General features: G+C 38.0%; 1 protein-coding gene across 25 annotated transcripts in view; it reads left to right on the top strand.

The window, feature by feature from the left end:
- Nucleotides 1–18,919, top strand: part of DLG1 (discs large MAGUK scaffold protein 1) — a 146,792-nt gene that overhangs the window by 64,568 nt on the left and 63,305 nt on the right. For 2 of the 25 annotated variants that reach the window (XM_040073687.2, XM_040073686.2), the window contains exon 1: nt 281–520. The exons of the other annotated variants lie outside the window; for them this stretch is intronic. In XM_040073687.2, the coding sequence (XP_039929621.1) occupies nt 281–520 (240 nt within the window). Of the gene's footprint in view, nt 1–280; nt 521–18,919 lie in introns of those variants that run through there. 25 annotated transcript variants of the gene reach the window in all.

Below are 18,919 nucleotides of genomic sequence, written 5' to 3'. Positions count from 1 at the left end.
CTTGCTGCCTTTTTTTTTTTTTTTTTTTTTTTTTTTTTTTAATTGCTCAAGATTATAATCATCATTGTAACCACAGGTAGAGAGGGAATGTAAGAGCTGGAAAACCTTGGAAGAAAACCAGCGTCAACTAACAAGAATTTTGTTTTCCTGGTTTGTAAACGATGCTGCTGTAATTCTATCTGCCTTTTTTTTTTTTTTTTTTTTTTCCTCCTGCTCATTCACCACTCAGCAGCTGGTAGGGAATTAAGACTGCCTGGCAACCACCTGCAGGGCTGCAGAGATGAATTACATTTTCGGAAATAACACACTCCTCTATTCTCGCGCCAGTCGAGGCAACGCTGGCTCCAGCCACAGCTCTGTAGGCCCCAAACAGAAGCAGTGGGCAAAGAGAGGCTCAGCAGATGAGTTACGGGCTGAGCCGTTACGGGCTGAGCCGTCCCGGTGGCAGCAGATAGTGGCATTTTTCACTCGGAGACATGGCTTCATTGACTGCATTTCTGTCGCTGCCAGCTCCACCCAGGTAATATGCCACACGTTAAAGTGTTTGTGTCTGCATGTTTTCCGCTTCCTTTGCTAGTCAGAAAGGGCAATTATTTATATATGCGTGATTTCATATAATCTCTTATTTATGAATGACGTTTTCTGTCTGCTTTCATTTTCATATTTTAAAGGGCTCTGTATAATTTCAAGCATTAAAGCGTGAAAATGGAAACACTAAATGAGGGCTGATTTTTATTTATTTTGCAAGTGATGAGCCTCCAGCAATTTTAAATATGAGATCTCCTAATGAAACAGTAAAATATTGAAAATGTAGTTTGCATTTGTACTGCCTAACTCTGGAGGGCAATAACGTGGTTAAGAAATATCAATTCCTTAGCTCTAGTAAGAAGTCAAATCAAAGAGTTTACGTATTTAATGGTTAAGGAATTTTATGTAAAGAATTAAATAATTTAAAAGCTTAACTCTAGGTAAAACAAATTAAATTCTGTAACAGCTTTCTAGGTTTTTTTGACTACTAATACTACACAGATGAAGGATTCCCTCCCTTACATACAGGGTGTACATTCAATAGTGCAGCCTGTAAGAAAAGCATGACATTTTTCAACTTCACTGTCCATCTGCTCTATGTGATTTTTGTGTTAATCATCATTCAAAGTCAGGTATAAGCAAGCAAGCTAATATTAATTGTGTGGCTTTTGAATGACTTGTTAAGGTTGACACTGAGAGAAGTTTAAACTTACTGGCATTAGAAAATTAGTATCTCTTAGGAAAATATGACTAAGACCTATGGAACAATGCTCAAATGTCAGAATTATTTAAACATGGGAGATTAGGTTTGTTTTGCTACTGTCAAGTGAAATTAGTCATTAGTCAAGATGTCTTGAATGATTTAACCTGAAATACTGCAAAAACTTATAAAAAAAGGAAAAAATTGTTACCCTCAGACACTGTAATTTTAGTCCTATAATTTCTGTTAGCAGTAGATTTAGAGATGGTAAACTGGCACTTCCTTTGAAGTCCGCTTGTTGCTACCTGTTTTGTTGCTTATGAATTTGGAGTAAACAATGAATAGGTGAGCTTAGAGGGGAATTTTGACTTTCTCGTTGCATCTTGTGCATGATGTAGAAGATGTATCCTGTAGTTTCTCTAATGGGTCATTGCACAACTTCAAGTGATGCATTATGTAGACATAATAGCTTTGAAATACTGTTGGGGTATTTTTTTAAGTAAATATATACAGTATTAAGCTTTTGAATAAAAAATATAGTTGCTCTCATTTGTTTAAATCTTGAAGAAGTAATGTTGGAACGTGTGAAGCTTGAAATTGGACTGACTAGTCAGGCCTAGAAATCTGCTCATAAATAAAATATGGAATACCCTCTGCTTTGAGTCAGGGTTGGATCAGGTAAAATTCCTGAGATCTCTTCAAACCAAACCATGATTCTGTGATTATCCCAGTGTTTGTTCTGTTTTTCTGCTATGAAAAAGATTGCTTACCTCTGGGAAAGCCTGCCAAATTATTTCATAGCTCTGACAGTTCTTAATTAGAAAGAACTACTTATACATGTTCATGGCCAGAAGGAGGAGAAAAAATAAAATATTTTTAAGTGGTTGTTAAAAAAACCTTAATGAGCATATTCAGAAGTCATGCACTAAAAACATAAGAGCTTGTTGAAGCCACTTCCTCTGGAAGGATGCTGTACAGTGCTTGCACCTTATCCACCCATTGCAGCTGTTCTAGCCTCAGGAGAGAAAAAGGCATTTGGAGGTTGTTCATTATGGTGCAATTTTGTTTTTTTAGTTCTCTTCAGTTTGTGTTCTGTGGTGTAGTATTCTGGACATTCTTGATGCATGCCTTTTATTCATTCGAGATACATCCCCATCATTTGAATGTAATCACATTTGTAGAGTCCAAATAAGTAATTAGATGTGATGTGTTCTCTAACCTGGCCTATAGAAATTCTACATGTGACTGTGGGTTTTATCAAGTCGTACTGTTGTGACATCATTTTTAACAGCCACAAAATCATTTGATGGTTTTTAAAGTGGTTGTCTCCTGCTTCCTGTATGCACCTGCTACAAACCCCCAGTTTTAGCCGTCCCTTCATTTGCTCGGCTTTCTTGGATGGCATGAAATGGTCATGCTTGCTTCATTCCCTCCACCTCCAGTGAAAGGGAAATGGCTCCTGGGGATGGGGTAGCCCATGCCTGTCCTCCTCTGGGACCTGCTTGGGTCACCCTCACCCCAGCAAGGTGGTAAGAGTACTTTGGATTTTGAGGTAGGGTTTTTTTTGAGTAGGGTCTTGTATCTTAAAGAAGCAAGGCTGAAGTTGATGATAGATATGGTAGCGCTGCTTTTTGCTATAGTTATCCCAATTCTTTTGGGTTTATGCCCAAAAGAATGCACGCAGGCCCAAGTGCATGGTGCCCAGCTGACCACACCAGACTTCTTTCTGAGTCCTGGAAGCAGATTTAACATGCTCAGGAATTTGAGGCCTTTATTGTTTCTTCCTTCTCATTCTCTGTGATGTGGTTGTTAGTCACTCGAATAGGAGAATAAAAGAATTTGATTAGGAGCTGATATATCAATTTTTATGTCAGCAAATTTTTAAATTTCTTTAATTAAAGCCAAATCTGTGGTATAAAATGGAAGGTAGTGATAATACCAAGCATACAACAAATTTATACTGTTGCAAGGGTGAATAACTGTGCGATGAGCTCAGTAAATGCATCATTATGCAAATGACAAATCCTGGGTAAAGTGCTGTCCTAACAAGAGATATGCACAGTGCATCGAGGGTGATAGCTGTATCAAGAGCTCTGCTTTTGCCTGAAGTCTTTCCAGAGCTCTGAGAAGCCCCTATTCTTGCCAGTCATTCCATATTTCATGTCTCAGAAATCATTTTAACTGTTGGTATTTGGCCCACGGTGGGCTACAAATGAAGAAACTAATTTGTCTGTATCCCACATGTCATTAAACTGGTTCTAACAGCACTGCACTGAGGCTGTTCCTAGCATGTAACTGAGCATACATTTGTAGCATTTGATGCTGAAAAATTGTTTAGCTCCTCGAATATCCTGTGCTCATTTTAACTTCTATTTTCTAAGACATGTTTTAGGAAAGATGAAAAGGATCAGGGCAGAAAAATCATCCTAAATCTGCTTAACCATTTCAAAATCTTAATTTTAAATTTCAGAGCTTATCAACTGCTTTTGTGAGTTGTTTGAGCTCAGTCATTTCTCGACTTTGTGTATTGTCCTTTTAAGATCTTGATAAAAGTTTTACTGCATCATTAGTCCTAGACTATTGCTCTCAGAGTCATTGGAGTATTATGGACGTACTTCTAGCACGTGTAAAATACTACGTCTAATCACACAACAACACAGAGGTGTTGTAAGGCGTGTTAAAAAAATAATGATTAAAAAAAGTCAGGTCTCTACCCTAATCCCTCTTTTATTGTACTTCTTGAAAAACTGATTTCCTAGGGCAATAGTTTTATCCTTCCTGTATTTTGATATATATTGAAGTATTTATATATTGTTATTGCTAATGTTGTGATGAATGCAGGAGAAAGCAGCTTGAAATAAATAATATATACTTTGAATGATTTTGTCTATAACAATGCACCTTCTGAAATGGAAATGTGAGTTTTATTGTACTTAGTTTCCTTCTTATTTTTGATTTTTAGGCATGTAAAATCACACATTTGTAAAAGCATGAGTTTATTTTGCAAATTAGTTCTGCCACTGTTTGCGTTTTCTGTAAGATGGCATTGTAGCAGTGATAAAAATGGTATGACTTTACTCTGTAAGAGGAATGCATTAATAAGTGTTCCAGTCAATAGGCAAAATAGCAAGAAATTCTTGGTAGTTTAACCAAAGCATTATAGGACTTTCTCTGGAACCTTTGGTTCATTTTGTAAACATCTTCTGCGTACGGTAGAGATGGAAACTTCTTAAGACTGTGAAATTTGCTTGACGTTTTAGAGATAGGCAATTTAAAAACCCTAACAGTATCAATACCTTTTAGGAATATCTGGCCTGACTCGTGTGACGCCGTGTAGGGTTTGTCAGCGTCCTGCTGGTGCCCCTGTGCTGAGGTGCAGCCCTGGGCTGTGCCCTGTGTGTGACTGCAGTGCTGGCATGTGCAGGTCCTTTCCTCAGCTAATCACCTGCAGCACGGCGCTGCTGCTAAGGACTGAGGGAGTGCTGGTAAGAGCTGAACTTGTGCTCCAGCTACCTGCAGGCACCGCTTCCTGCCACAGGCATTTAGGCTCCACTTTCTCTTTCCTGGTCTCCCAGCCCTGTCTGGCTCTGAGTCGGTGACATAATTTCTTCATATTTCTGTTGTGTTGTATCTCAAGAAAATTACTTTTTCCAGAATGAGTCAGAAATCTGGTAAAGAAGGAAGGAGACACAGAATTTTTTGCTTTTGGAGTTCTGCTGGTGCTGCTACTGGGGCTTTCTGTCTGCACTGTGCCCAAGAATCTAAATCTTCAGGCAAGGCAGACATTGGATCCCCTCTTAAGGCATTGTCTTCAAGTAAAAATTCAGGTGGACTAACAAGGTCTTGCTGTATGAAGCCCAGTGCATGGAAGCCTGTGAAAAAGGTAGGACTCTTTAGGGCTCTTATATAGCTTTATTATTTCTTTTATATTGTGATAGTTGCCCTATATCACAATACAGTTGAAGCTTGTATTGATTGACAAAGTGTTTTGAAAGTCAAATACAGGCCAGTCTGTCTTTCACCAGCTGTCAGCTTACTGAACAGCTCTAGCATGGCTCCTGTAGTATAGCATTTCTGTTTTGCTGCCAAAGCTGCTGTACATGCTTCATCTAATACAATTATTAACTAAATTACTGTCTGATAGAACCACTGAATGTAAAGTGAAAATCGTCTTCTTCCTGTTCTTCTATTTTGGTCCACAACATCAAGAGCACTCTCAATTATGATAAAGAATGGGCAGGATATTTCCTTTACTTTGAAGACTTGAGCTCAACAGAAGCTTCTTAGATGGTTTTAGAAAACATGACCTTGTGTTTTAGGATGATCTGTGCATCCCTGTTTGGGAGCTGACATGGTATTCTGTTGTGCAGTTTAAGAGTTCTAGTTTAGATCCAGCTCAGAGTCCTGGTAAACTTTGTGTCCACAGCCTTTCTGAGATTTATAGTAACTTCAAGGAGAGACATTGTTTTATTAAACAAGAGAAATTGAAATCTTTATATGCACACCAGCTCTGCAGTATCCTTTGAAAAGGATGTTTCTTTTTCCTAGAACCTCTGCTGGGGCCACTGCTTTTTTCTGCATTCCAAATCAAAGAAGGAACTTAAATTTCTCCTGATTAATAACAATTGCTTTTAAAATTTTTCAGTGAAGTATTTAGGCTCTATAGGGTCTATAATTCCGGAAGAATAAGTCCGTCACTCCTCTCCCTGGGATAGAATTCAAACTAATTTCAACATGCTACTGCTTGCTAAACTTCCAGCATAATCGTACCGTGAAGCATTTCCAGTACAGTTCAATTTTGAATTACTGCGACAGATCCACAAAAGACGACAATGCAAAGAAAACATCCTCATGTTATGTTTCTCATGTGCAATTGAAATGAAGTGCCTTGTTCTTGTTTATTGGCATAACCACATAATTCACATTTTGCTTATCATGTAATGGCTCTGTAGCAGCGGGGTCCCAGTGGATGCATTCCTCCCCTGAGGAAGGATGCCTCCTTTAAAGCTGGTCCTAATATGTCTTTCCAAATATAATTCAAGTGAAGATTGCATAGTTCTATAGATGATTTCAAGAATGCTCTATGTTTCTCCAGTTGGAATTTAGGAGAAATCCTTGTCATCAGTTGGCACTGTTACTCCATATTATTCCTTACAGAATGCATAGGAGCATTCCTGTTTCACAACAAAGGCTGATAACCTTGTGCCATCTGTTGTGGAAGCTCAGAAAATGTAATACAGAGGCCAAATTTAGTACTGAGACTTGACAGCTTATTAATACCACACCATCCAGCAAGTAGTCTCTGAATCCTTTTGAGGATCTGCTTTTTCTGGTCTCTCCCAAAATAGCATTAGCAACCATCAATTCTATACAGGTCAAGATCAATTACATCAATGTTCTCCCTGAAAGTAATTTGTCATGACAAAAAGAGGAAAAAAATGTTGCCTTATCTTTGATATAGTCAGCTGAAATACCTTTTAAACTATACCTTTGTTTACTTGGGATCATCCACTGACCTCTTAAGTGGTCACCTGTTGCTACTATTTGAGTTTCTTCCAGGAGCTGCTTGGACTCCAAGACAAACCAATAGTGCTTCCTCACTCTACTGAGCCACAGAAGTTTTCTTACTCCTTATTAAGGTTTGCCAACATTACCTACTGGAAACTGCTGATACAGCAGGTGCTTAAGTTGTTAAAGTTCTAACCCCCACTTGACCAACATGGCCATCTGAGCACATGATAGTTCATTCCCTAAGTAAGTGTCAATAATGCCCAAACTGGTGCAGTTCTGTCACTTGCTTTTTGAAGGACTTAAGGCCCCCTTCCATGTACCAGGTTTTTGTGGCTGCACACACAAGGTTCAGTATCAGAAGAGCGCTCTTGGAAGGACTGAAAGAATCCTCTGAAAATAGAGCAAGGATTCCCTTCTGTCTATCTTGTATAATTGAAAAAAAAAAAAAACTTTTGCCACCAACCAAAGCACTTTTGGACTTGTTTTCCAGTTTGGTATTCCTCAGGGTGCCTCTGTGCTGTTCATTGCTCTTCCATGTGACTTGTTGTCAGTATTGAATTTCATCTCGTTGCCTATAACCCACTTGTCTAATATATCAGCCTTGCTGTACAGCTTGTTTCTGTTGTGCATTTGCTGCTTTTCTCTTTTTGTTGGACTTGAACTGCACATTAGGTTGTAGCTGAGCTGACGTGTTCTCCAGATAGATAAGACATTTATGACTCATTTTGTCTGTTGTAAGCTGATCTTGGCATGTATGACTTTTCAGTCTATTGCTCTGTTACAATGTTTCCTTTGAATATTCTTGTCCCTTGCAACAGTCTTTTTGGAAATGATACATTTAAGCAATGATTTTCATAAAATCAGGTCACCTTATACATACTTTTCATAGGAAAACAAAAAGTCAGAACAAAATCGTTTAAGGTATACCAGAACACTGGTAAAATAGAATTGCTTATTAATTTTTTTTGCATCCTTGTAATCAGCTTAAGTTTTGGGTTGTTTTGTAAGTTGCCAAAATTTTTTAAGCTGTATGGAAGTTAATATTATTGTTGTTGTTGGAGAATAGTATCTATGCCGCTGTGTCAGTCTCCTAATTAGGACTTCAGACATTTTTGGGGATGCAGGTATAATACAGGATTTTTCATTGATGATGGAATCTTCACTTTCTTCCTACTGCTTTGTGTGGTACTTCCTGGAAACTGCTGTACCGTGGGAATGTTGTGTATGAGTCTTCTGGTTTCTTGTCTTTTATTCTCTTATCAGTGCTGCCTCACAGTGTGTGTATTTGCTTATTTGAAATTGTTTTTCTAAGACTGATGCCTGCAGAAGTCAGTTGAACCTGTGTTCCATTGCTCCCAGGTAGCAGTGTTTGCCTTTCATAACAAAGTAGGGAGGGGAGTAAAGATTGCTTGTGCTTCTGGGCTGCAGTTCTAGTTCAAAGCAAATTTAATTTACTAAGTAAGTTGTACTTGTTTTTCTTAGATAACTGACTGTATCTGAATACTCAGTGTGATGTACAGGTGAGAAGGGAGTCAGCTTTCCCATTGGAGAGAGAAGGAACTCTGGATTTTCTCTGCAGCATGCAGGGTAATCAGTCTGAAATCATGGTAAGTGATTGGAGTGCTCAGAAAAGCGTTCTCTGACTGTAGGTGATATTCAGGAACACCTGCTTTATTATGAAAACTTAAGAACCTCTGCTTAGTTCATCTGAAGGAAAGTCAGGAGATGATATGATCACAGACTATAAATATGTAGGGATAGATTTGAGAAACTAGTAAGCTTGTTTATTTAGTAGAAAAAGGGATCTGTATTCCAAGTCAGGAAACTTAATTTGAAAGATTGATACTAATATAATAAGCATTTTGGAAGCTTAGTGGGACGTGGTGTAGTTGCCAAATCAGGGTAATAAATTAGTATTTCCTATGTAAGAAGTATAATGACAAATAAAGTTTCTACTTGAGAATGTCAAAATGTATCACAATCTCTGATCCATCATTTAATGGCTTTAACTGCTCTTTGAAAGCTGTAAACTGCTGGAAAGCAATTTATATTTTTTAAAAAATCCCCCTTTTTACTGCGCTTCTTTGCTACTGCTTTTAATTTCCCTTTTAACTCTGTGATTTAAGAAGATGTATGCAGGGGAAATTCTGTGTACAGCTTTTTAGACTTTGAGCACATTAAGCCTCATTACAGAGCAGCACTTGAGTAGTTAGATGCTAAGTCAAGTGCTATGCAAAGTGACCATGAAATACTGCTGATGGAGGTGGTGATAGTACAGACCTAAAACTACATTTGCAGGCAGGTGTGGAATACCAAAGTAGATGCCTATCTCCAAGCAGAAAACTAGCTAGGGCGGTCCCAGCTTTGAGCTCAGAGTATTTCCTACTACTCATTTTACTGTGTGAAAAATAATAAGGTTCAGGTGCCAGTAGAATTTAGATTAATGTTTTAAGAGGCACACATGAACAATAGGAAATGACATTTATTCAGGATTTCTTATGAAACCTGCATTTAATATGGCTGAACTGTATGATCAGTTATATTGTATGTGATCCTTCTGTTAAACTGTCTTGGTATTCCTAGAACAAAAATTTTGAAGAGGCACATATGATGCCTTTTTAAAAAGCAGCAAAGCTGTACTTTGAGACTGCACCTAAGCAGGTCTGACTTCCTTATTGTATGAACTTTGGGAAATTCTTTATTATTACGAAAGAATTAACAGGTAGAGGTATAAACAGGTATTCTTAAGACAAGTCAGTTTCTTTTTATAATGGGAAAATAAAGACTTGCAGATCATCTAGACATCTTTGAAAACAGAGACCATGTAAATCAAAATCTTCATGGGAACATGTGGTCATCAGAATGTTGTTGTAATTACAGTTTTTGGAAACTATGGCTCTTGCATCAAAGTCTGTTAAAATTAATAGTGCCATGAGAGAAAAGGGATATGACAGGCTACAAATGAAATACTTCAATTCCAGAAATAGACTTTGGAGTTGTCACTGACGATTGTATGAAAATGTCACCTCAGTACCATGCAGTAATGGAAAGGGTAAATGAAATGTTGTGTGTTATTAAAGAAAGTAGCAAACAACACAGAACATGATCTCAGTATATCTCTTGTGAAAAATTCTAATTTGGGGGAGTGTTGTATTTTCATTATCTTAGAAAGGATATAGCATAAGGAAAAAGGAAAAGGGTAACAGAATATCAAGAGGAACAATCTAGTTATCTCCAAGGATAGATAAAAATAAACCAGAAAAAAATCCTGAGGGAAAATATGATAAAGACATAAAATGAAAATGACGTTAAGAGGTCTCTCAACTAGAAATCCTGCAATAGATACCTAATTCCAAATCTATCCTGTAAAATTTCTTCTACAGTTATGAAAGGCGCTGACACAAAACACTGTGGACAAAATGCTCTTTTTGAAGGCTCAAAAAGAAAATTACTTAAAAGTGGAGTTAAATGGATTTGCAAAGCACAGGTGGCACGAATCAGTTACAGAGAGTGGTTCAGGAAGACCTTGACTGTCAGGTTCTGAGATGGTTTTCTGGGAAAATTACTGGGCATATGTCTAATTCCTACTTGCCCATCTGTCAGCTTTTGCTGCTGGTAAGACTCTTGACCAGTTTGCCTTTGCTCTCATTCAGTGTAGCAACTTTTGCTGGTTGTGTGGAGTGCTGGTTCTTCCAGAGGAGAGGGACATGAACTATCAGAATAATTTATCTCTCTCTGTAGTGCACTGTGTTATTTGATTTTTTTGAATAAATTACACTAGGGGGAAAAAAAAAAAAAAAGGAACAAGAATAAATGTCTAGAGGATGTTTGGAAGCCTGGCAAGAGTGTGAGTTAAATGCAGAGAACAGAATCTCAGTTTCTGGCTTTTCCATGTCACTCAGCAATCATGATCACCTGACCTAGCAATCTCCAAGTCTCATAAGGAAATGCAATCTGATAGATTCATCCCCTGAGTGATGCGTCAGTCATGAGATGATCAGAGTGGCAGGAATTCATCTTGAAATGTATCTGGAAAGGACTCATGGTTAAATTAATAGTCTCAGAGAATGTGATTAATGATACAAGTAACAGGTGAATTCCCAGCTGCTGCCCTAAGGCATTTCTGAATTAGAAATATTCTTGTTTTTTTTCCAGCTGTACCATCTCCTAAGTCCAATAGATACAATGCTGCCCATCTTGGAACCACAGATAGTTCATCTTGTGTTCTGGTGCAGTTGGGAAATGGCAGGAGTGCTGGCAGGTTGGGTTTTGTCTTTGTGTTAATTTTTCTACCATACATTACTGCTGTCACTTAAATTCAAGTAATGCAGGTCTTGAAAAACATAATTAACAATTGCTAATTTGGCTTAGAGCCTCAGAAGCAGGCACAAAAATATACTTTTTGTTTTCTGATTCTTAAAATTTAAAGCAAGTAAGTAGTTATATGTCTATAGCATGACCACTTAAATTGTTTTTGCTGCATACCTGTTAGTCCACTTTCTTATTTCATAGTTTTCAGTGTTAATTTTTCTCTTTTTTCACCCTATTTTTTCACCTGCTCATTTTTACCTTTGTTGCAGTGCTCAGTTTCTATTAATTTTTGTCCTTCAACTTCAGCAACCATAATCAGATGAAATAGAATGTACTGTAAAATACAGTTTTCTGCTAGCTTTTTTGCTCATTGGAAAAGAAAAACTGCAGAAGACCACTGGTGTGTCTGTCAGGCTCGTGCCCTGGTTTCAGCAGCACCCAGAGCAGAGGGGTAGAGAAGAGCATAAACCCAGGCCGGAGAGCTGTGGTATTTTCTCTGAAGGCTTTCAGAGGGTTCTGCCTGTTCCAGTGCAGGGATTCCAAGAGCTGGAGATGACTTGTGTGTTTAATAATGCTGAATCCATGAATTTTCATGAACTTGGACAGCATTCTTTTAGTGGCAAGGATTCGACAGGCAAAGAGCAGCTTCTGCTTGTTGGTAGCCTAACGAAGGGGAGGAGAGTTGGGGTTATGGGACCTGTTCTTCTGCATTTTGTTCAAAGTGGTTTTTTAAATGCAAGACAGTGCTGGAAAGAGAATTCAGTGTATTTTTTGAGGAAATAGCCTTCCCTTGGATTGAAGAGTGGATTGAAGAGTGGATTGAAGAGTGAGTCTTTTCTGTTCTCTTGTTGACTCTGTTTTATTTTAGTTCATTACTCCACCGAGGCAGACAGGGACTAGGCCAGGTTAGAGCAGGGCAAGGAGCAGCTTGGACAGTGGCCTGAGAGTGGAAACTTTGGAACCTCACTTGGCAAGGTCAGCCTGAAACTCAGAACTCCACTCATGGCCTCACCAGTGTTATAACAGTGTGGCTAAAGGTTGGCATCTTCTTGTTCTGAGGATGTAGGAAAGGTAATTGAAATGATTGTGTAAGTTAGTATCCTGTCAGAATTAGACCAAAACTTAGTGGAAGTGAAGTCATCACTCAAGAAGAACTTGCATTGTTTCACGTATTTTATAACAGTCTGAGAAACATAAGTTGCTACTTGTAATATTTATTGTTACCCACTTCTATTTAGGTCAGTATAGTTAATATTCCTTTTATCCAGAGTAAATAAGTCAAGGAGGTGCCAAACAAAATGGGTGTTTTGGTCAGTTTATGAGCACAAAATACAGAGTTTGTCATCCCAGCTTGCAGGGTCTCCACGGTGTAAGAATGGATGAGATCAGCTGAGGTACCGAGCTGGCAGTTGTGGGTAGCAAAGAGAAGTCAGGACTGTAGTGAAAGTAGCAGTGTTTGTGAAGAATTCAGCATGTGTCAAGATAAAATGCTACTGATATGTGCAAAACCTTTTGTAAATGAAGGGGTGGCTTTGGTATAAAGCCAGTTTAAGTGTAAATCAAGTAATTAATTTTCTTTTTTTCCCTGACCTTTATGTCCTGAAAGCTAATGGATTTCAATTAATGGGTTGTTATAGATGACTTTCCTGGTGTAGTTTTCTGTTTGCTCTTCATTAATGTGAGGTAAATGATGTTCTGCTCATGCTTAGTGTTCTAAGGCAAATTAATTTATTTCATAAAAATATTTGTAGATAATGGATTGTTCATAAATTAATACAGTTTTCAATAAAATAACAAATACTTATCTGAAAATGAGAAACTCTAGCTCCGATTGACTGACCTGCTGCAGATCACTTCACAACTCCTTCTTTTAAGACTGTCCTTTAAGTACTTCGAGGGCAGTGGGGTGCTACAAGTAAGTGAACTGGAATGTTTCTTAAATATGATGACATTCACGTGCAGTTTTCATATGTTATGAATAATGGTTCTTGAAGATTAAAAAACAAAACAAAACAAACTTTTGGAGAAGAGTAGTGAGATAGTTTAGACAATTAACTGACACGTTTCTAGTATTGAGCAAGATCACTTTTCAGTATCAGTGCTAGATAGGTATAGGACTTCTTTGATATTTAAATGAACTATAAATAACAGAATGGCCATTCTGTCTAGGTTTACTTATTTCCTGAATAATTGAAAAACGATTGCAAATTATGTGTTCTGGGAAACATATAAACAGTACCCAACATTTAACATTTTATTTTGATTTAATAATGTTCCTAGGAGTGAACATCTCAGTTTCTTAGCACAGCATACCCTTTCTACTGTGAATATCAAAAACTAAAATATTGACACCTGAGAGCTGCCATTATTTTTCTGAAATAAAGTCTTAGAATATGTTTTTTCTTTGTCTTGGCTCTTTCTGATGCTAAAATCCTGCTTGGGCTTTTTTGTGGATGCATTAGCATTATAATGAAAGCTATTATTCTTAAGGCTGATGTTATTTAAAAGGAGCTTTCTAGGCCATGGTTTAAGTTGCAAATTAAATGCATTAAATTCATTCTCAATAGCACTTATGAACTTGATGAGGAGCCTTGTAATTCTGCTTTGAGCTTAGAGTGTCGAGTTGCTTGGTGAATACAAATGATTGACCTGCTGCAAAGGGTTCAGTATTGGACTTCTGCTTAGTATTAGAAAAACAAAAGCCATAAGTTAGTTTCATTAAAAGTTTTATTAAAAGTAATACTTTGTGTACATTTTTTATTTTTATCTGGAATATGACTGAGATTAAACTCAGTCCCTGAGAGATGTGACAGGACAAATTAATTTGAGCAAAATCTTTCTGAATACCTCACATAAAAAGTGGACAGTAAGACAAGTCTTCAAGAGTCCAGTTTGCGATCTTAACTGGGAGAGAACAGGTTGGTTGCTGAAACTTTTGTTCTGTTAAGACTGTTGCTTGTATTTGCATGAGATTCTAAGCACCTGAAAAATTTTCTCATTGAAGAACCAGAAGATACTGTGTGGTAGCATTGGTGATAGTATTGTAGATCCAGATTGCCAATTTCTGCCTTATGGTTGCTCATTTGTCTTTTACACAAAACTCTAGTTTTGCTACAGTCTACCTCAGCAAGTGTCTGTCACTGCCTTCATTGCTTGACTTTGGCTGGGGTAACTGTGGTGCAAATTGTGCCTTACGAGACTGTTTTTGTAGATAAAGATTGCAATGACGAAAAGGAGTAAACACACAGTGTGTCTTCAAATCAGTTCAGGTCATCCTCACCATCTGTGATTTTACTGATATTCTGCTGTCTTTGTTTTCCCCTTTCAAAGCTATTTATTTCTATTTTAACTTCAGAGTTTTAAGTTCATTTGAGTTCATTGTAAAATGCTGTGGGGTTTGGGGAGGAAACTAGGTTAGAGAATCAATTGTTTGACTGAGTTAAAAAAAATCAACAACACAAAATCAAGCAACCAGAAAATCCTTACAGTTTAGAATATCTAGCATGCTAATGGTGTGTCTTTAAAATAGTCTGCTCACATAGGTAAGATTTTCAAGAGCTGTGGTTCACTCTAAAAAAGGTGAGAGCTAATGTAAAGCCACATGCATTCAGACTAGTTCTTTTAATCCACAAGGTCTGTTCAGGAAAAAACTTTGCTACCTTTGTTACAGTACTTACCTGAACTGATGTTTCAGCTCCAAGATGAGCTTGCCTGTCCTCAAAATCTCATTGTTAAACCATTGTGTAACAATGGTTACCCTTCCTTATGTAGGCAGACCCTGACAAGGCTTCAGACTCAGCTTTTATGTGGCTGTGCTTTCTGTCCTAACTCTCTTTGGAGATAGCTGGATGTCATCCAGGTGGTGATCTAGGGGGTTTTATTCCTTCATGACTGGAACACCATGGTAATCAGTCTTTGCTCTATCACGGCAAGGTACAAGAGCCCTTGAAAGGGTAGGAGCCGGAAACACAAAGTTATCTTTCCATCAGTACAGAATGTTAGTAAGGCTTAATCCTGACTACTCATGGGTTGAGGCCATCCTGATTAAGCTTATAATTTCCCCAAGTCAGGTAACAGTGAATTGTTCTTCTGTTAGTGGTATTGTCTTGTTTGGCAGTTCTGCTTCCCGTTCTGCGTATTCAGTGTATTTCGCTCTCTAGACTGGCATATCAACAATGGCAGGACTGCTGCCTGGCCTGAATTAGGGCTTGTGTTTGTGCAGTTCTCAAAATTCAGATCCATTCCTCGATACTTGACTTGAAATATCATTGCTTATGTTCAGATAGTTCTGCATGGTTTTAGTTCTTGTGAAACTTGGTAATTGTTGATTTGATTTCTTTGGAACTCCAAAGTTGGGATTGTAGGAAAGTACTTGCATTATGTTTTATTTTCAAATGTTCTCAAAGCTACATTTTGTTTAAAGCAGTGCAGAAATGCACTCAAGAAAAATATTCCTGTCTTTAAATTTATGGTTTAATAGCACAAGTCACTGACATCGTGGTACTAAGGACCTGCCAAGGCCATAGGCTGGCTCTGACTTAGGAATGCGTGAGTTTATTGCTAGCTGTGTGTTCAGCTAGATCCTCTGGGCAGCACACTTGGATGGCATGGATTGGGAATGAGGATGAATGGCAGTTGTGCTTTATTCTTGTCACTGTCAAACTCCATGAAACAATCTATAAATCCCTGAAGGTATTTTTAGATGACTATTGACTTTTGTGATTTTGAGGAAGATGGATGCAAAGTTCTTAAAATAGCACACTTTACTAGTGACATGTCCTGTGGCATTCTAGGATGTAGTTCAGAGAAAAGATACAGAACTACACTGCCAGACCTTAAACTATGTATCTCTATAAAGAATCTATGCTTTTCAAATTCAGCTTCGTCAGTGCGTATTGGATCAAAATTGTTTTTTACCGCTTTTCAACTTTTGTGCAGTTTGGAAGATATTTTATTTCCTACTTTAAAGAAGAGGTGATGAGTATGGACTTGTTTTCATCAGTCAAGTCGTATTAACAGAAGTTGCTGATTTTGCAGTATCTGCTTGAAGGCAGTGGAAAGGGTGAAATACAAAATTATTTTTAGAGAATTCTTCTGGCTATTAGAATTGCTTTTTGAAGTCATGAAAGTTGGTCATCAAAGCTTTAAAAAAGCCCTTTGCAGAAGACATTGCTGGTGAAATATTAGTACTACTTTCCCTTTCTACGAGTACTGTTGTTATTCAGCTGTTGAGTGGGTGGTAGAGAATGTGGAAAGAAAATGATTCTTGAAGAAAAACTACTTACAGAAGATTGCTGGTACTTTAACAGATTGCTGCAAAGTGTGCACTGTGTATTTGATGCAGTAATTTAAAGAATAAAATATTGATGATTCAGCTTTGTGTTAGCAACAAACTGTTCAGAGTTGATATTTAATATGAAAGCACAACCTGATCCTGAACCCCCTCTGGTTATGAAAAATCACTTAGCACTTGATATTAGAGTAGAGCAGCTCATGCTAGTAATTAAAGCAGTCTGCGGAGAGCACTTGCTTTCCGCAGTCAAAAGATGAGCTGCCAAACCTGTGCAGCTTCAGTTACACAACTGCATTTTCTACCTTTGGGTTGTGCAAGTGCCCCACTGCTTTGCAAGAGTTGTTGTATTCTACCAGTGTGGCTCCAAGGCAGACTCTGCCTTACCTCACATGTGAATATAACGGGGCAGACTAATCCCCATGCCTCTCAAATATCTGATTAATCTCTTTTAATGACATTCTTGTCTTCTCTTCCTTTTATTGTAGGTTTTTGTTGTTGCTGTTACATTTTCATTTTGTTTACACCATGGTTCTATATAAGTGTTACTACCCTTTGATTATGCTGTAGTCTCTTTCTATACTGGCATAGCACTGAAATTCCAATGCAGCCTCAGCTTTTTCATGGGAGAGTCTCAAGGCACACTAAGCAGCCCTGCATGGATTGGGTATTTTGTCTGCACCTTTTGTTGCTTGACTGTGCTTTGGTTCTTGCACTGTTGCTTTTGGAACTAAAATTGCCTTCAAATTTTTGTTTTCTGTTAATTGTTGATACCTTATTGATATCACCTCAGGGACCAAAGGCGTGATGAGTGCCAGAAAAAAGTCATGCCCTTAGCAGTTTTCTGCTGCATCATGTGCATTCTTTTGCCACTGAAGTCAAAAGGTCTGAAAGCACATTGCAGATATGTGAATTCTTTTGCCTCATCTTTTGCATTGTGGTGTCTTCCCCTTTTCTGTTTGGAGGAAAATATAGGAAGCCAGACATCTGAGCATCCAAGAATGTGGTATCCAGCATCTCTTCACCTTGCCCTCAATTTTCTAACTTATCGCTCTTAAAAGCTAATTTATTTTTGCTTTATTCAACACACTGCTTGGTCTATGTGTTTTCAACAAAGTTGATGCCTCCAGGAATCAAATGTTCCTTTAGAATCTGGAACATCATGTATTTTGGGATTTATTATGTATGCAAGAGAAAAGCCTTATACCCCAAGCCCCTCTTCTGCTTCTTTTCTACATTTTAGTAATTAGACAATGTCATGCTGGGTACTGATATGGAAGCAAAATGGATGGTATGAACGTATCCTGCTAAACCTCAAGCAGTCATGAATGTCTCTGGAAAAGAAATGTTTGTGGTCTACAAAAGCTGCCATTTAGCATGCTGTTGCCAAAGAGGATACTGATACAGGGACAAGACAGCTCCATCCAAGTAATCCCTGCAGGCTGGAGAATGTGCTTCAGAGCTGCTCAGTATTAATGCATCTGTGGACATTTCTCAAAGGAGAAAATGTCATGATGTGCTGGTTTTGAACTTATTTACATTCATGCACATTCACAACATGTTTATCTTCATCTCTGCCTTTTCCCTTCAGTATCAAAATGTGGAGGTTCCTGGGCTCTGTGGAACAGAACAACCCGGGTTCACCTGCCCACGTATATTAGGGGGACCCAGTCCACCAGCTCCCGAATGCTTCACAGGCCGGAGGCATCCCTGCCATGTGCCTGCACGAGTCTGAGAATGTTCATACAGCCAACACATCTCTTGTTTCCTGTCACTGGCCAGAAACATTTCTGTCTCTGTGTTATGAATATTGCATTAATGGTATGTTCTGCAGCTCTTGATTACATCCCTTCTGGACAGAAGATGAGACATGGCAGCTCTTGGTGATTAGAGGAGCATCTGTCAGTACCTATTTATCTCTTAATATTCATGCTATAAATAACTGGGAATGTTTCTACTTAGGTCGGTATGTCCATTCCTTTTTTCTGCTGACTTGTAATTTAAATATTGGAGGTGTAATGTGTGAAGGGGAATAACCATGTTTTAATGCTGTGAACTGATGAAATCTCTCCATGTTATCTAAATACAGTACAGCTGGCCTAATCAAGTTGTGTTTCCTATGGGCTGGTGTCCTTCGTTCTCACCATACCCAGCACCAGAAATTCAGATTCACAGGATATTCCTAGAACCGACTCACTGGGCAAGAGGCAGGTGGTGCACGCTGTGTCCCTGCTGAGAAAACTCTGTGGCCACTGATTTGAGCCCACTGCTTTCTTCTGTAAAGCTGGGAATATAGGTGTATTTAGCTGTCAGCTAATTTTACTTTGAATATTGGAATAAAATGTATATAGAGATCATGCATTCTTAGCATTAAAAATTGAATGAATAATAAAAAAACTCATGTTCATTTAAATATCTTAGATTTTAAAAAAATTATTTTAAAGAGTGTGTATTTTAAACAGTGCCTGAAAGTTGTGGTATCGTGGTGCTGCTGCATTTCAGCGAAATATAACTCTTAGAATTATTAACACAGAGTAATTCTTGGTATTATAATGGTATTATCAAATTTATTTTCTTTG

Source organism: Hirundo rustica, chromosome 10, assembly GCF_015227805.2.
Source record: "Hirundo rustica isolate bHirRus1 chromosome 10, bHirRus1.pri.v3, whole genome shotgun sequence".
NCBI classification, from domain to species: Eukaryota; Metazoa; Chordata; class Aves; order Passeriformes; family Hirundinidae; genus Hirundo; species Hirundo rustica.
This window is presented reverse-complemented; position numbering and strand designations above follow the sequence as displayed.